Here is a 15,339-nt window from a genome sequence, read left to right on the forward strand (position 1 = left end):
TTGTAACTTATTTTTTATTCCTTGTGTAAAAATTGCAATAACTGGCATAATACATACAGTGACACACTGCCCTAAATACTACAACTCCTGAGGTATTTTCTTTATTTGGAGGAAAGCAGTTGTTTTTGAGATGTATGCCAGTAGCAGCAAAACAGCTGCTTCACTCACGTGCTTGTTGATCTTAGTCTTTTTAAACATAGGTCCTTATGTACAGGAAAGAAGTGGTGTCAGCTTTTATTTTAGTTAAATACCAGCATAACCACTGCGATCTTGATACAGCACCATAGTTGGATTCCTGATTTTATTTGGAATCTTAGTGAGTGAGCTTTGCAATCCTACATCTTCGTGGAATAGCAAACTAAGAGAAATGCAGTGGCACTGTTTAAGTGCAGCAATTAGGCAGCATTTTGTTTCTGTTGTGAGCTGGCTAAATTGGCTTGGGCTGTATCAAGTTCACAAAAACTCAACTGGAAAGAATGGAGCAGGATTTGAAAGTCTAAAGTTCTCAAGCAGAAGCTGAGGATACAAAATGCATATTTATGCCTGTGAAAGTCGTCTTTCTACTAATGCACAGCAGGTACCACAGAGAAGCCAGTGCAGAGGCGATGGCTGTTCCTGCTTGTCAGGGTTCCTCTGCAGGCGTCCCTTGGGGTGGAAAACTTTACCCAGTAAGTGCAGCAAAATGTACTTCTTGCATTTGCGATCCTCTCTCTCATAACACTCATTTAGCAAAGAGCTTTCCTAAACAGTGAGACTCACCTAGCAAGGAGCTTTGAGTTGACTTTTGCCTAACTTGCTACTCAGGAAAAAAAAAAAGGAGACGTTTCCTTAAACTGTAACAGAAGGTAAGGACAGCCCAGTGTCAGAACTGAGCTGCTTATAAATGAATCCAGTGCTGTTCAAACAAACTGAATGTACTATTTTTACTGAGCATCCCTTTCACTACTACTTTGAGGCTTGGTATGCCAACCATAGACCAAATAAGTTTTATAGCCTCATTCTTTTACTATAAAGCAGCCTTTTTAGGCCAAGAAAGTGACTGAGGAAAGCCCGTGAATGTTCCTCTGCCATAAAATCAAGGAACTTCAGGGCTGTCTCTGAAGCAAACTATTTTTGTATTGTCGTAGCAGACAAGCGTAACTTCTCTGTAATTGCTTGACATTGACGATTTTTTTTGTGAGAGAGGAGTAAAATAGGAATGAGATGCAGTAGCATACTACTTCAAAAACGTGGGAATCTCTGAGCTTCCAGTGCTTTTGTGGTGATTTGTTTGGGTTTTTTTATTAAGCTGTTTGTGGACAGGAAAAAAACCCAGTATGTGGCTCAGACCCCATGCTGTTTTGAGGGTGTTTTTATTTTGTTTTTTTGGGGAGTGTGTTTGTGTGTTTGTTTTTGTTTATTTTTTTTCTTTTCTCTCTGTGGTCTCTGGATGAAGCAATTCAAGACACAATCAAGCTCAGGGAAATCTCTGAGCAGTATAGATGTCTTCTGATAAGGCTTTATTGCTGTAGAGCCTCTGAGAGTATTTGTTTTTTTTAATGACCGAAAAGCAGAAGACTGCGTGATACTTAAACCATTTCCAAAATTATTGATGTTCAAGACTTTATTTCTAGAGTTTTTTTGAACCACAATGAGGGAGCATGTAAAAGGGTGCCATAAACAATGTGAACGTCTCGAGCTGTCCCTCATGGACTGTACTTGAAGTGAAGGTGTGGAGGTGTGTGTCCTGAGGACGAGCATGCGGAGTGATCGTAGCATTCTGAAAAATGGTGTGTGAGAGTAGTTTTTGTTACTTCTTCCTTGCGATTCTTCACGTTCTGTCAGCTGTATTGAGGAACGTGTAAAGATCTTTCTCACTAGGTGTTGCAACGCACACTGATATTACACTTTATTTGCATTCCTGATTGCTTGCTGGTTTTATCTTTTTCCTTGGTGGAAGCAGATTTCCTTTTCTTGTAGTCCATGGTATTTCCTTATCTGTCCTTGAAAACAGTCCTGAAAAGTCTGGACTTCAGAAATCCTCTTTCAGCTTTAGCAGTGGTGTCTTTTGCAACTTCGTAGGTCACTTCAGATATATTGTAAGAATCTTAAAATGGGCAAGAGGCAGGAAAATAGCAGGAATGCTTCTAAAAATTTTGCTTCATAAATTAAAAATAATTTTTAAAATTGCTGGGATTCAGAGGAAAACACTGTGCTGCTTTGTCCTCAGGATATCGTAAAAGGACTTGCTGTGAAGTTGTTGTGCAGCTGTGGAAATCCCCAGGCTCCTCTGGAGTTCTGGGCAGGGTTTCCTGTTTGTTCAGCTGGAGTTCGGTGCAGCTTGCACTATTGGCCTTTTACTTCCTCGGGAGGCAAGTACAGATACCAAACTAATATATTGGCTTGCTAGCCACTACTGAGATCCCCTCGGATCTTGCAACTTAGGGTTTTGACTCCTGAGACACCTCTGGTCAAAGAGTGTAATAACGGTGGGAAGGCAGACTATTTGTGGAATTTAATGGAGCCATATTTTCGTGAAAAGCAGTACTGCGCATCTGAAGCCTGTTTCAGGACTCTTGTTGTTTTCAGGTTGTTTTTCATGCAAGTAAGAAGTTGTGGGTGGCGGAGTTTAAAGACTGAGGGCTTATTTTGTGGTTAGGTGTGCTCATTTTATTAGCCAAATGTTAAATAATGAGCTCTGGACTTACTGTATGGCTGACTGCGTGTTTAGCAGGACTGACATTGTGCCTATTAAGCTATGAGCCGCCTCAGCGGACAGCAAGTGCTCAGAGGCATAGTACACTTTCATGAAATAAAGAATGGGCCAGGTGCTACCGAAACGAGTTATCTCTTTAAAAGTGTGAGAACTGGTTGCACCAGAGGCATACCAAGCCCTGCCCAAGCTCCAAAAGGAGGGCGTGAGTGGCATAAAAAGGTCACTTAAGGTTCACATGTGCTGCAAAGCTTAACCTTGCCCAGCCCCAATAGTGTCACATGTATTTTGCTATATTCATTGCTCCTTTCTCCTTCAAATTGCAGGAAAAAATAACAGCTCACTGGCAGTGCAAAATACGCAATGGTTTAACGCTGCTGCTTCTGTATGTGGCAGGGGCTGGAGAGAAAATTGCTGCATCCATTGGTACGAAGATGCATTAAATATCCCAGCTTCTGCTTGCCTGGTGTCACATGTGGATTTCAGACTTTAAACATTAATCAGCGCATGAGCTGACTTCTGCAAAATAGCAGGAGTTTGGTTGTGTGGTGTGTTGAAGTAGTGCAGTTCTTAATGCACATTTTCAAACTGTAAGATAATGATGGATCAAGGTAAACAATAACTGAAAACTCGCAATAAACTATAGGTTCCCAGAAACAAAAATGTAGTACCGAGAAAATAATTTTCCCTTCTTTTGAATTAAAACACAGGTACAGATGAATCTTGGTTTTCAAGCTTTTATGGTACTACCATCCAAACAGTCTGTTGTCCAGAGCTTCAGAAAATGTGAGGAAGGATAAGGAAACGGTTTCAGCTACTGTTTGTGAAATATTTAATAGTAAAAGTAAAGAGCAAACTGTAGGTTATGTGCCTGCCAGCTTGTCAAATTTCATTTTGCTGTAATTGTTAAACAGTCTTTATGAAGAATGAAAGTGGAATAAACCTAGGTGATTTAATAATCTAAGCTGTGTGGAACATGTGCACAGATTGATCGTGTTTTTCTTCTTTCATTTTGGTACAAAGCTGTCAGCATAATAATGAAACTTTACACAGCAAAAGAAGAAAAAAAGAAGATATAAAAAAAAAAAAAGAGAAAAAATAAAAGTTCTTTATATTGTTACGGTTTCTCAGTCTGATTCTTCTTTGTTTTGAATAGAATGATTCTTTCACAGGATTCAGTAAAACTACTTTGTTCTGGATTTTTCTCCTTTTTTTAAGAGGACTGGATAAAATCAGAAAGGCCACTTGGAAGCTCAGGCCTTGTCATTCTGCAGGGAAAATGGAAACTGTCCCCCAGCTGGTGCTGCCAAGATGACGTATGGTCTCCTTTGCTCCATGGCCCCTTGCAGAGAGAAGTCCTCTAGAGCTGTTGGTAGTTCACTCACCAGGACTTTAATGAACACTTTTGAGTGCCAATCAAAAATCCTGATTTTGGTCTTTTGCCTGATAGATTTTGGTTTTCTCTGAACACCAAGAGCATCTCAGCCATATTTTTGTATGGAAAAGAATAGCTTAGTGGAAAGAACACACAGCTGGAGCCCAGGGCTTCTACTGCTCCAGTTATCTTAAAGTGATTTGGGTTGAAACAAATGTTTAGTTTAAAGGAGAATAACTCTTCTTTAGATAAACTATAGAGTTTTTTTACTCCTTCAGAGTAGGTTATAGTGCAAGACAACATTAAGAAGTTTACAGTTTTTCTGGTTTTTTTCCAGACACCTTTCAATTAAATGGGGTGCTTAGCAGAGAAACTTTGAGTAGATGCTATGATTTGTTTTTGCAGTTTTGCTTCACAATAGTTGATTGCTCTGTTACCTTTCACCACTAGACAACTGAGTAGAAGGTTCTCCTGCCAAAGTCTGGTCTCTTCACACCCTTTCTTCCACGTTCTGTTTTTCATTCCATGTTTGTATTTATCAGCTGTTGGCCAGTTCTGAAAGGCTGCCATCCTTAAAGCTGGTAAGAATGGAACCTCTCAAGCTCAAGTGTTTGGGTTTGTTTTCTTTGGGGTTTTTTTTCATTTGTGGGGTTTTGTTTGGGTTTTGTTTGTTTTGGTTAGTGGTTTGTTTTTTTTTTTTTTTTGGAGGGGGGTGGGTGGGTTGTTGTTTGTTTGGGGTTTTTTTTAACTGTATTCAAGGAGTGAACTGGCAAGTGTTTGCGATATTAAGTTGACTTCATGCTTGCACTAAGACTCCAAAAGCTACTGTATATTCAGGAGAATGGTAGAAGAGTACTGAATGTTTCATCGTCCTCTGTTCTTTTAAAATAAAAACAAAAAACAACCCTAAAGATTATGCCAAAACCCAGGTGATTTTATTTTGGGGTCAACTAAACTAATTGTACTTACACCTTCTAATAGTCTTCCCAAAGTGGTCATGCTAACATAGTGTCTGATTCTCCTGCACGTCACGTCTTAAAATAAATACACAATACCATCATGAAATGGGACCCTAGGGGTGTGGGGGGAAGGTGTGTGTGTGTGTGTGTGTGTGTATATATTTGGAGATAGATATATATATATATTTTTTTGCATGCATAAGAGGTTTTCTGCCTCAAATGGGAAACAACTTTCTCAATGTTACAGAGAATGCCGTTACAATTAAAAAATGTTTAAAATGTCCATTGTGTAATTAAGATACTAAGATATTATACTACTAAAAATGAGACCAAATTGCTCAGTTCTGGTACTTTTGCTGAGGCACTAGACCAAGCTGTCCCAGGTACTGCACTCTGTTGTGCCTTACTGCCACATTTCAAACAGCAGAGAACCAACCTCCATAGCCACATCTGTAACAACATGATTGGGATGCATGATATTAATCTAATCTAGCACAGTCTCATGTTAAATATTCAGTCAGCATTATGAAGAGGCTGAAACGATAGTATATAAAGGAGGACAAAGGGTGAAAAAATAATTACAAGGTGGTAGCAAACACCTCTGACTTTCACAGTTCAGTTGCAGTCCCCGTTTTGCCTGAATTGAGGGAAGACTTTTCCAGTTGTCAGCATAAGCAGAGTAGCGATGCATGCTCCATGTCTTTTCCATGCAGAGAAAACTTAATTCAGTCATCAACAAATTAATCCTTGTTGCTTGAAGTACAATGTCCAGGAGCTATGAAAGTAGTTACAGAAGTTGCACACTGGTCTGCCTACTATGTGTTGTCTCTTTTTCCAACAGCTTCTTCCCATGTGCTTTGTATCTGAGGGATTGAGGCACGTAATTAGGAAATGCTCTTGTTTGCACTTGGGGATGAATGGAGCTCAGAAGTCTTGAGTCTGTTCTTGATGAAGTTTGCTGCTGGCTCCCATGTTACGCATACATTGTGAGCTGCAGCCACTGAAAGAAGAGTTAGAATTAATGGATGGAAGACTTGTTGACATCACCCAACAAATTATACTGAGATACCGCCATCTCTAGCTGGAGAACAGCTGCTTGCTGACACTTAGTATGAAGCACAGTGGCAGTGGGGAATTTTGTCTTAGGCTTCTTGCTCCTATTCCTCCTTTCCTTGCAAAAATTGAAGGGTTTTTTCATGGTCTCCTTAGCAGAAGACATGCTTTTAAGTTGAAACTTTCTAAGCCATCTTGATAAGATTTTTAAAAGGTAAAGAACTATTTTAAATACCATTATCAGTTAACACCATAACGTCATGTTTGATTTAAATTGCCTCATAAAAAAAATCTTGGAAGTTTTTTGAAGCACTTTGAAGATGATATGAAGAGTGTGCAACTGTGCCATTCAGCACCAGCTGGAGTCTTACAGAGCAGCTGTTGCTGGCAGATCATGGATACAGGTGTTTTCCGTGTAAAATCAATAGCAAAATTTTTAGGAGGCTTTGTGGCCTCTTACCAACTGGATGACAATTTTGGACCAACTCTCATGGGCTCCCTTGAGAACACGTGCAATAAATAATATTATTAAAATTCTGTATTGTGACATTGTGTTAGAAATAGTGACACAAAGTAGTTTACCTCCAGGACATTGAGTTTAATGATGCCATCTCCATCTTTATCGAAGGCATGGAATGCTCCTAAAGCAAGGAAACAAAAATATATGGAGTAGATTAAATTACTGTGTATGTAAAGATGATCCTGTATAGTGAACCAAACTGTGTTCCCGCTGTGTTGTGCAAACTTACACAGGCAGATATTTACTGAGATGGTCAGAAAGTATTTGAGCTATGTTTTCCCTTAGCTAGTCCAAGGAGTAATGCAATGGGTTCTTTTGTGTTTGTATGGGACGGCTGACATATTTTAGATTCTCTGTGCACATAAATGATTGAATCTATATTTAGGCAGCAGAGCTTCGAGTACAACAGCACGTTTTGGGGGCGCGGAGGGGAGACAGCAGAGGAAAACCAGGGCAGCCACTCACTGAACATGGCGTCCAGGCGTACGAAGCAGCAGATGAAGCTGTCGAAGTCGATGTTCATGTTTTTGTCTGCGTAGCGCATGGTGATGATGTCGTAGAGCTGGTTGTTCAGCCGAAACCCTGCAGAGGACCAGAAAGGGGGCAGAGCTGGTCAGGCCTCCCGGAGCGGTTCAGTGGTAGGCGCTTCCCAGGCCCAACCGAGGCCCAGCTGGAGGGTGCTACTGCAGCCACCAAATAAAATGAAGTAAAGCTACAAGGAGCTTCCCTATGTCCCAGCTGCTTTCTTAAAACAGGAGTAACATTTTGAAATTATGATTTGGGAGGGCTTATAGCATGTGAGTTACCTCATGCTATAAGTATGAAGAGGAGAGGTCTACACCAAAGGGTTTGCAGCTTAGCTGGGCCTGATAAGAGCAAAGCAGCAAAAACTGGGCAACAGAAACACAGGAGGAAGTTGCCATGAACGTAATCACACAACGGTCAAAAAAAGATAAGGAGGTAACTCCTCAGTGTAGTTTACTGAACTGTGGCACTGACTGCTGAAACGTGTGACCGTGTTTTGTAAAGGGTCTGTTGTGATTTGGGTACTGCTGGTTGTTGGCTAAATGCAAGGTCATGCACAGCCTACATGCTGAAGATTGAGGCATTTTGATTGCAAAATCTGTTCATGGTTCTATAGTCAGGGCAGGAGGTATTTAAATTTTTTTTCTTTTTTTACATTGATAAGTTTCCTTCCTGGTGAGAATGGAAACCTGGAAAAGAAAAATGACCTATGTTTCTACTGTAGCAAGAGTTCATATCCAGGTATGAGTTTTGTCCTTAGGAAAGGACTGAATCACTGATGTTTTGGAAAGCATAATATAAGGTAGCCATCTGTTTCTGTTCCTTGATGAACTCATAACTGATGTCTCAAAATACTACTGAAGTGTCACTGAAATCATCACATTTAGGTTTATAGTGATGCTACAAATTTTCTGACTAAAGAAGCCATCTTACTCCCGTAGAGAAACAGAAGCTGGTAACGACATTTGCTGGGGCAGGCCCACTGTCCAGGAAAAAAAAGCATGCCAATGCGGTTGAGACAAGCAAAAGACATCAAAAGCCTCTCTTAGCAGGATGAATGTCATTAACTGAAATACTTGGGTTGAAGGTTTTCCGCTGTTCTTTGATTGTTACTTACACGAACATCAAGAATCCACAGCTTAAATGAGAGCAAATGTTTTTGGTGCTCCCTAGTCCCCCTGAACAGCAGGACCCTGGTGGGAGATCCTTAAGACAGTAGAGCGTAGTTCATTGGAAAGTTTAAAGAGCTGAAGAGATCTATTTGGTTGGCAAGACATACAAGACTTGCTATTTAGATATTTGAGAAGCTCCATTGTGGGGGAAAAAAGGATTTCTTAATTTCTGTAGGGCCTCTCTTTAAAAGGCTGCACTGTGTTCCTGACTTCATCCTTGTGACAGATCAACCAAAATAAGGTTTCTCTGACTGATGCGCATTGAACACCGGGAGAAGTACCTGCATCCTTGACTGCATTACGCATCTCGTAGCTGTTAATGGTTCCCGAATGATCCGTGTCATAACGCTTGAAAATTTTCTGGAAAAAGAGAAAAATGAAAACACAGCAGAAATAAAAGCTTGCCTTTCTGTACCCACTGACTGGGTATCAGATATGTGCCTCAGGCACTTGGAGGCTTTCTCATTTGCCTTATATTGCTGCTGCTGGGCAGCCTGGGTTGTTACCACAGAGCTCCTCTCAGTCAATGCGAAAAAGATTAGATCTATGTTGTGAGAAGCAAAATGCCCTGCCCTAGAGATTCTCCTTGCTTGACTTGAGTTTATATTGTTAATCAGCTCTTTTGATTGTCCTAATTAAGCTATTTGCTTATTCTAGTTCCCATCACCCTCCTTCTCCAATTTGTATGCCTCAGAGACTCAGGCTATTTGCTTAGGCTGTGACTAGGATGAGGAAAGACATCACTTTTCTTTTTAGAACCTAATTTGAAACATTTTTTTAACTTTTCATTTTGTTGTAGTATGTAGAGAGGTCTGTTTTTCCTACATAAGCTTTTGTGCCGCAGAAGCTGTGAAGAGCAGTGCTGCAGATACCAGCATTACCTGCCAGCTTTTAATCTTGTCCCAGAGGTGTCGAAACTCATCAAAGTTTATCTTCCCTGAGCCATCTGTCTGTGATGCAAACATTCAGGTAAAAAAACCACAATATTTTAAAGAGAAAATGAATTAAGTCTGCGGCTACTGGTGAAGGGATGAATGTGAAACTGAGTCCGGGATCTCCTCAGCATTAAGAGATGGCTGAGCTGCCCAGTGAAATTTTTGTGAATGTTTTGATTATTGTGCGTAATATTTTGTTTCAGGAGCCTGAAGTACTATTTGTACTTTGTGTAAAAGCAAATATCTGGTACGGAGAGAGGCTTGCTCCTGGAGCTATTGTAAAGTACATGAGCAGAATGTTTTAGTGGGCTGCTTGCAAATACCTCCAAATGTGAAGCTTAACATTTTTAAGACAACTGAGCTTTATCCTAGAATTAAGCTCTTTCTGCCTTGCTTAAAATGAATTGAGAACTAAGCAAAATGTTGACTAAAGCTATTTACAAAAATGTGTTTAGGCTCCAACTATAATGACTCTGGGTTGTAGTTAGAATTTTGTTCTGGTGATGTTTGAGTGTGCTTTTTTTCTCTCAAAATCATGTGTTATGTCAAATAGAAAAACTGAGTGATGTTGTATCGGAGGTCACCTCATATGGTATCTTGTAGTTGCTCTGAGACAATTTCTGTATGTGTTACATGCTAAGCATACAGTGGAATGCATAATATGTTATAAATTTAAAGGTTAGAGAGAAATATTGCAAGTTTGTTGGCAAGAAGTGTAGTTATGTAGTTATTGCTTTAAAAAAAATGTACAAAATCATGGTTTAGCACTTGAGTTGGCCAGTCACTGATACCTAAGGAAGGGTATCATACTGACTAACTTATTCCATAGTTTTCTGGTTTGGGATATTTTCATCTGCCAACTACACTAATGTTGAGGTGACCAGACTTAAGCTGTGCCAAACCAGGAATGCGGTGTTACCTGACTACAGACTCTAATGTTGGGTCCTGCTTCCCTGGTATACTAAATTGTCTGTGTGTTTAGCTGTGGGAAATACAACCCAAGTGGACTAGTATGGTATCAAGAACTGCTCTTTCACCAGAAAAGGATACATCCATTAAAGCAATCATGCTGCGGCAGGATTCCAGTTCAAATCCTTCTGTCTTTAGGTCCTTATCTGAAATAAACGAACCCAGGTGAAAACTGATCATGAAAGTCAGCAAGTCCTTCTTCCTCTCAGGTGTAATTCTCCTCAAAGTAGAAGCCAAACCTACTTCCTTCATCCAGTAAGAAAAGAGAGGTAGAGAAAACTGAAAATACTCTGATGTTATTGCTTGTGAGTTAGAGATTACTTTTGTTGGCCTGTTATATACAATAGAAACCTCTCGAAAACTCTAACTTCCAGGTAACTAAGCAAGCCCAGGGTCTGTATGCTAAAGTTTGCTAAACAGGGAGAAAGGCCTGCCTCTCCACTAGCACTGTTTTTTTAAAGGGCATTTGCAGACTTCTAGAAACGCTGTATTATCCTGTGTGGTGCTTCCAATGAACCTTTGCTCATTTCTGCATTATCAGTACTTGAGCTCTGGTGGAGAGCATCTCTGTGAAAAGCTCAGCCCTTTAAAGTCTTGGATGCAAGGTTTATGGAAGTATAACTAGGAGTTTGAAATCATAAACAATTTTAAGAGTGCAACTCAGGGGTGGAGGGGGTTACATTATACTACAGATTTCTTTGTCCAGGGTTACTGAAAAGCATGCTTAAACTCACGTTTTTTTACGACATTGTTGAGAACATTCCTGAGTTCTTCAGCATTGATCTCCATGTCCTGGTGGGAAATGTGGTGAGAATATAATTCATTACAACATTCCTTATTAAGAAGATCACTTGATGCCTGGGCACGCTAAAAGTATTAAGTCTTTGGTCACTTTTCAGTATGGCGTATGTATGTTTCAAGCTAGAGTGAACTCTAGTTCATATAAACATTGGTCCAAATATTTTTTAAGGCTGCAGTATAAGGTAGGTTTAAGTGACCAACTACAACTAGAATAATGACTAGTAATTTCAAGCCACTGTGTAAGCAAAAAAGCCAAATGTGAAAATCCCTGTAACTCATTTGCAGTCTCTTGACTGGTGCAGTTCTTCGATCTATTTTTACTTTTCACTTCTGTCATTAAGCATATACAGGAAGGCATTGTATTTCTAACTTGTTTATACTTGCTATATAAAATATGTAGTAATAATGTAGTAGTGATAGCAGTAAAAGCCTGAATGTAAATAAGGCTGCCTTGTACATGATGGGAATAGCTTATATGTACATATGAGGATAGCTGTATTCTTAGTTGGATTTTGATTTGATTTTGTTTATATTCAGATCTCAAAGGAAATTTTATGGAAGGAAATTCAAAGGAAATTTTAACATTCAGTGTTTTGAATCTGTGAAGCAGTTGATTCAGGTGCTGTTGCGGTGAGGCTGCTTCGATGGCAGAGACAGGGATTGCTTGCATACTCACATCCCCTGCAATCTGTCGGAAAATATTCCTGAACTGTTTTTCCTCTTCACTCGCCTCACGAGCTTTTGCTGAAGGACGCTGAAAAGAGACAAGCAAAGAAGAGACACAACCTTAGCCCAGCAGGGAAGGGAAGGGGCCTGAGGGGCTAGATGGCTCACTCGCCTTCCTGCAAAGGAGCCTCTTATTGAATCTGGAGCTCTTTGGAGGAATGAGTTATCCTCCTGGTCCTTTCCCCCTTTTTTTAGTTAAATGTGTTCCTTGGCAAAACTGCTGACTATTTAACTTAATGCCATTTCTCTCCTTTCTCTTGGAAGGAGCCTAAATGTTTACTTTCACTGACAGATGTATATATTTGAATTTTTTGTTTCAAAATATTACAAAGGAAAAGTTTGGAGCAGGAGAGGCATATCTGCTCCATAGCCACCCTGTAAGCTATGAATTGACCAGGGGAACCTCAGCTTGAGAACTCTTTGCAATGTGGAGGGTCCCTTGCTGGAGACAAGTAGCATGTGACACAGCTTCACTTTTGTTGTTTTCCTGTCTGTCAGACACATGCTAAGAGTAATCCTGAACTGTGAGGCTGATACTGGAAAAAGGAACGACCTATGTCCCCCCTGCCCCCTCCCCCCCAAATATTAAATTACAGGAATTATGTGTAACAAAGTAAAGAGAATTTCTTGGCTTAATTCTTATTTTTGATTGTCTAAACACAGGGGAAAGTTAAGACTGGTTCCCACTTCACCACCTGCATGCCTTGGCAGTGGCTCAGCAGCCCAGCAGGCTCCTGGTGAGCAGACACTCAAGCTGTGCCTCCAGAGGCCACCAGCCTGGGGGCAGGATCTGGCTGTTGCAGGTGGGTGAGGAACATGAGATGCAGGCTAAAAGTTTTCTACCCTGTTTTTTTCTTCTCTGGTGATGAGAGAAAAGAGGAGAGGTGCAGGAGCTTCTGTATTTACTCATCCTTTTCCCCTCTGGCCAATGGGGACTGATAGGGATGTGTAATTTGCAATGAGGAGAGGCTGTGATCCTTGCTAGGAGCCCCTGAAGCCCCTTGGGTGCAACTTGCACGTATGCCCTGTGCAAAATGGGTACCACTTCACAGCAAGAGTGAACTGCGCTGTTCGTAGGGGGAGGGATTTCTCCCAGCTGGGATCTTGGTATGAGAAAGCAACCAGGAAATGTTTACAAGCAACTAATCCTCCAGCACAGGAGTTAAAAACCAGAAGGGATAGTCTGTGTTCGCTCATGCTTACTGGATCCACATAAACCAGATGCAAGTTACGCTAAGATTTGATGGAAAGCTGTTAAGTGTCTTGGGACTTTCTTTGCTCCACTCCTGTGCTCTCCCCAGCCACTCTCTCATTCTGGCCAGACCAAGCTCCATTTCCCCCTTTGCCACTTGCTGCAGAAACCTTTTTCTCATCTACGTGGGTTTTTTCACCATCTTTGCCAGCATCTTCATCTGCTGTCAGTTCCTTATTGCTGTTTGCTCTGTCAGAAACAAAGATGATAGGCTGGAAGAAGAAGGAAGAGAGCAAAAGAGAAATGGAAATTACACAAGCAACAGTGGAAGAGAAGATATTTGGTGACAACCGTTCTGTGGTAAAGCACATGCAGCAACAGCTCCTGCCCCTGGGAGAGTGATTGGAAAAGCCAAAGCTGGGAATGAAAGAAAAGAAAAGAAAGAAAAAAGGCAGGTGGAAGAATTTCTGAAGTTACTGCTCTCCTCATGCTCGAAAAGCTGCAAAAGTTGTTTTGCAAAATAGTGGAATCTGGCTTCTAGCTTTCCTTTACAGAAAGCCAGTAACCATTTAAACTTTTCTGTCTTTTTTTTTTAATTAAGAAAAATAAGCCTCGCAGATTCTTGATTCTCACTTAAACTGATGAGTTTGCCCCTCTATATGAAGGACAGTAGCACCAAAAATAAACCCAACAGAATCTGAACCCTACACAGAAAAGGCATATTTGTGTGGGAGCTCGTTAGTTATGCAAAGCATGTGTTCTTTCTCTGTATTAATTCTTGACACGTTCAGCTGTAAGCAGCCATGTGCAGTTATTCTGGTTTAGTGCATTTGAAACAAGTGAAGCTGCTACAAGATGTGAATGCGTTATCTTACAGTATTTATTGCAATCTGCCTGTCGTGATATTAAAATGTCCGATTACATTTTCAGGGTCCTAAATGTGTTGTGTAGAATCAAAAGGTGAATCCTGGACTTTGGTGAGCAGAAGCTTCAGGGAAGATGAGTAGCTGCGTTAGGCAACAGAAAGCAGTTGTGAGGGCACGTGTCTGGAGACGTGTGCTGCTGTTCACTGGAAAGGGGTGTCAGGGTGCCTGTGGAGGGGCAGGCAGGAAGGGCAGTTTGAGCATCATGCTTATAAAGCTGAAAAGTTTCTGTTACCCCCTTGAATGAGAGGGGTATATGATGCTAATGATATTCCATTAGAATTTAGTGTAGGAAGACAAAGTCCCTGTCGCCTGCAAAGGGCCGCTTGTCCAGTGCCCTTCATTAACTACTACATCAGTTTCTATATGCAGACAAGTCACAATACCAAGGAACTCTGCTCCAGCTGCATGCATTGCATATGCTCTTTGCCTTGCTGACACTCAGCACATTGCACAAGTACCCACCTTGCCTTTTTTCTTCTTCTGTAAAAAAAGAGACAAAATAGGAAAAAAAGAAGTGTTTTCAAACTGAGTTATAGATTTTACCCAGATTATGTAGAGCTGATGGTAAAGTGCTGGGTTTTTTTCTCTTGTCCTTTCTCACATTTATTTTCCCCATTCCTATATTCATATTTTTTCCTATCTCCTATATTAATACAGTTTTAAAATCCCAAAAAAATGTGGGAAAATGCACCCACCAAGAAAATGCATACTGAAGGACAGAAATTGCAGAAATCATGGCAAAACAGTGTCCCGTCTCATCTGAGACTTTTTCTGCTGGAATAAAATCTCTTATTGTACCTTTAGTTCTGACTATTCTTTTTCTAGCCTGTCAGTTCAGTGGAGATTGGACTTCTGTGCCCACAGAACAATGTTATCTGAAGTGGCAACTAAAATCCATCAGATCTGGACAGATATTTTGTAATCATGACAGCAAACAAAAGCGGAACACTTCTGAGCATGGTTTGATGGAGCTCAGTTCTGTGCAAGAGCATTTATACTGATTTTTTTTTTCAAGATTAATTGTATTGTTATCTCGGGTATATTCCCACAAAGATGGGTAAAACCCCAGGGTGAAGAGTTGGTGCTTGTCATGATGTTATTTTGAATCAGAGTATCATTAGAATCCCTTTCAAAAAAGCATGTACCAAAATAAGGTAATTTTTTCTTTATTAGATGTGACGCCAATTTCACAAACAAAATATCTTGGAGCACAGGCCTCCCCTGGTAAGTGAATGATGTCCATTGGTGGAGGCAAAGGCAATGCTCAGCATCCAGCTTCTTTACGCCAGGTGCAGGTTTCATATCTGGCAAAAGATTTTGGTCTGACCAAATCGTAAAGTAGTGTATATAAAGCAAGTGTTAACAGAAGTATCTCGATGAGAAAAGAAATGCTAAAGAAGCTGTCATGTGGCTGCAAATGTTTTCCTGCTGCAGGTTCCCCCAGATGTATTTCTCCTCCTCTCCCTACCCCTACTCATGTACAAAAGAGGCCCA

General features: G+C 40.6%; 1 protein-coding gene across 8 annotated transcripts in view; it reads right to left on the reverse strand.

Moving 5' to 3' along the window:
- Positions 1 to 5,736: 5,736 nt before the first annotated feature.
- The window catches only part of CAPN3 (calpain 3), a 29,491-nt gene continuing 19,888 nt past the window's right edge, over positions 5,737 to 15,339 (reverse strand). For 5 of the 8 annotated variants that reach the window (XM_021287237.2, XM_021287240.2, XM_065065898.1 and 2 more), the window contains 10 exons: positions 14,308 to 14,325; positions 13,090 to 13,191; positions 11,678 to 11,755; positions 10,935 to 10,992; positions 10,282 to 10,346; positions 9,178 to 9,246; positions 8,578 to 8,656; positions 7,065 to 7,181; positions 6,662 to 6,720; positions 5,737 to 6,026 (listed from right to left, as the gene is read on the reverse strand). In XM_021287237.2, coding sequence (XP_021142912.2) covers positions 6,000 to 6,026; positions 6,662 to 6,720; positions 7,065 to 7,181; positions 8,578 to 8,656; positions 9,178 to 9,246; positions 10,282 to 10,346; positions 10,935 to 10,992; positions 11,678 to 11,755; positions 13,090 to 13,191; positions 14,308 to 14,325 — 672 coding nt within the window. In that variant the 3' untranslated portion in view covers positions 5,737 to 5,999. Of the gene's footprint in view, positions 6,027 to 6,661; positions 6,721 to 7,064; positions 7,182 to 8,577; positions 8,657 to 9,177; positions 9,247 to 10,281; positions 10,347 to 10,934; positions 10,993 to 11,677; positions 11,756 to 12,930; positions 13,001 to 13,089; positions 13,192 to 14,307; positions 14,326 to 15,339 lie in introns of those variants that run through there. The other 3 variants (XM_021287238.2, XM_065065901.1, XM_021287239.2) reach the window with 3 other exon arrangements.

The sequence above is a fragment of the Columba livia genome, chromosome 5, assembly GCF_036013475.1.
Source record: "Columba livia isolate bColLiv1 breed racing homer chromosome 5, bColLiv1.pat.W.v2, whole genome shotgun sequence".
Taxonomy (NCBI): domain Eukaryota; kingdom Metazoa; phylum Chordata; class Aves; order Columbiformes; family Columbidae; genus Columba; species Columba livia.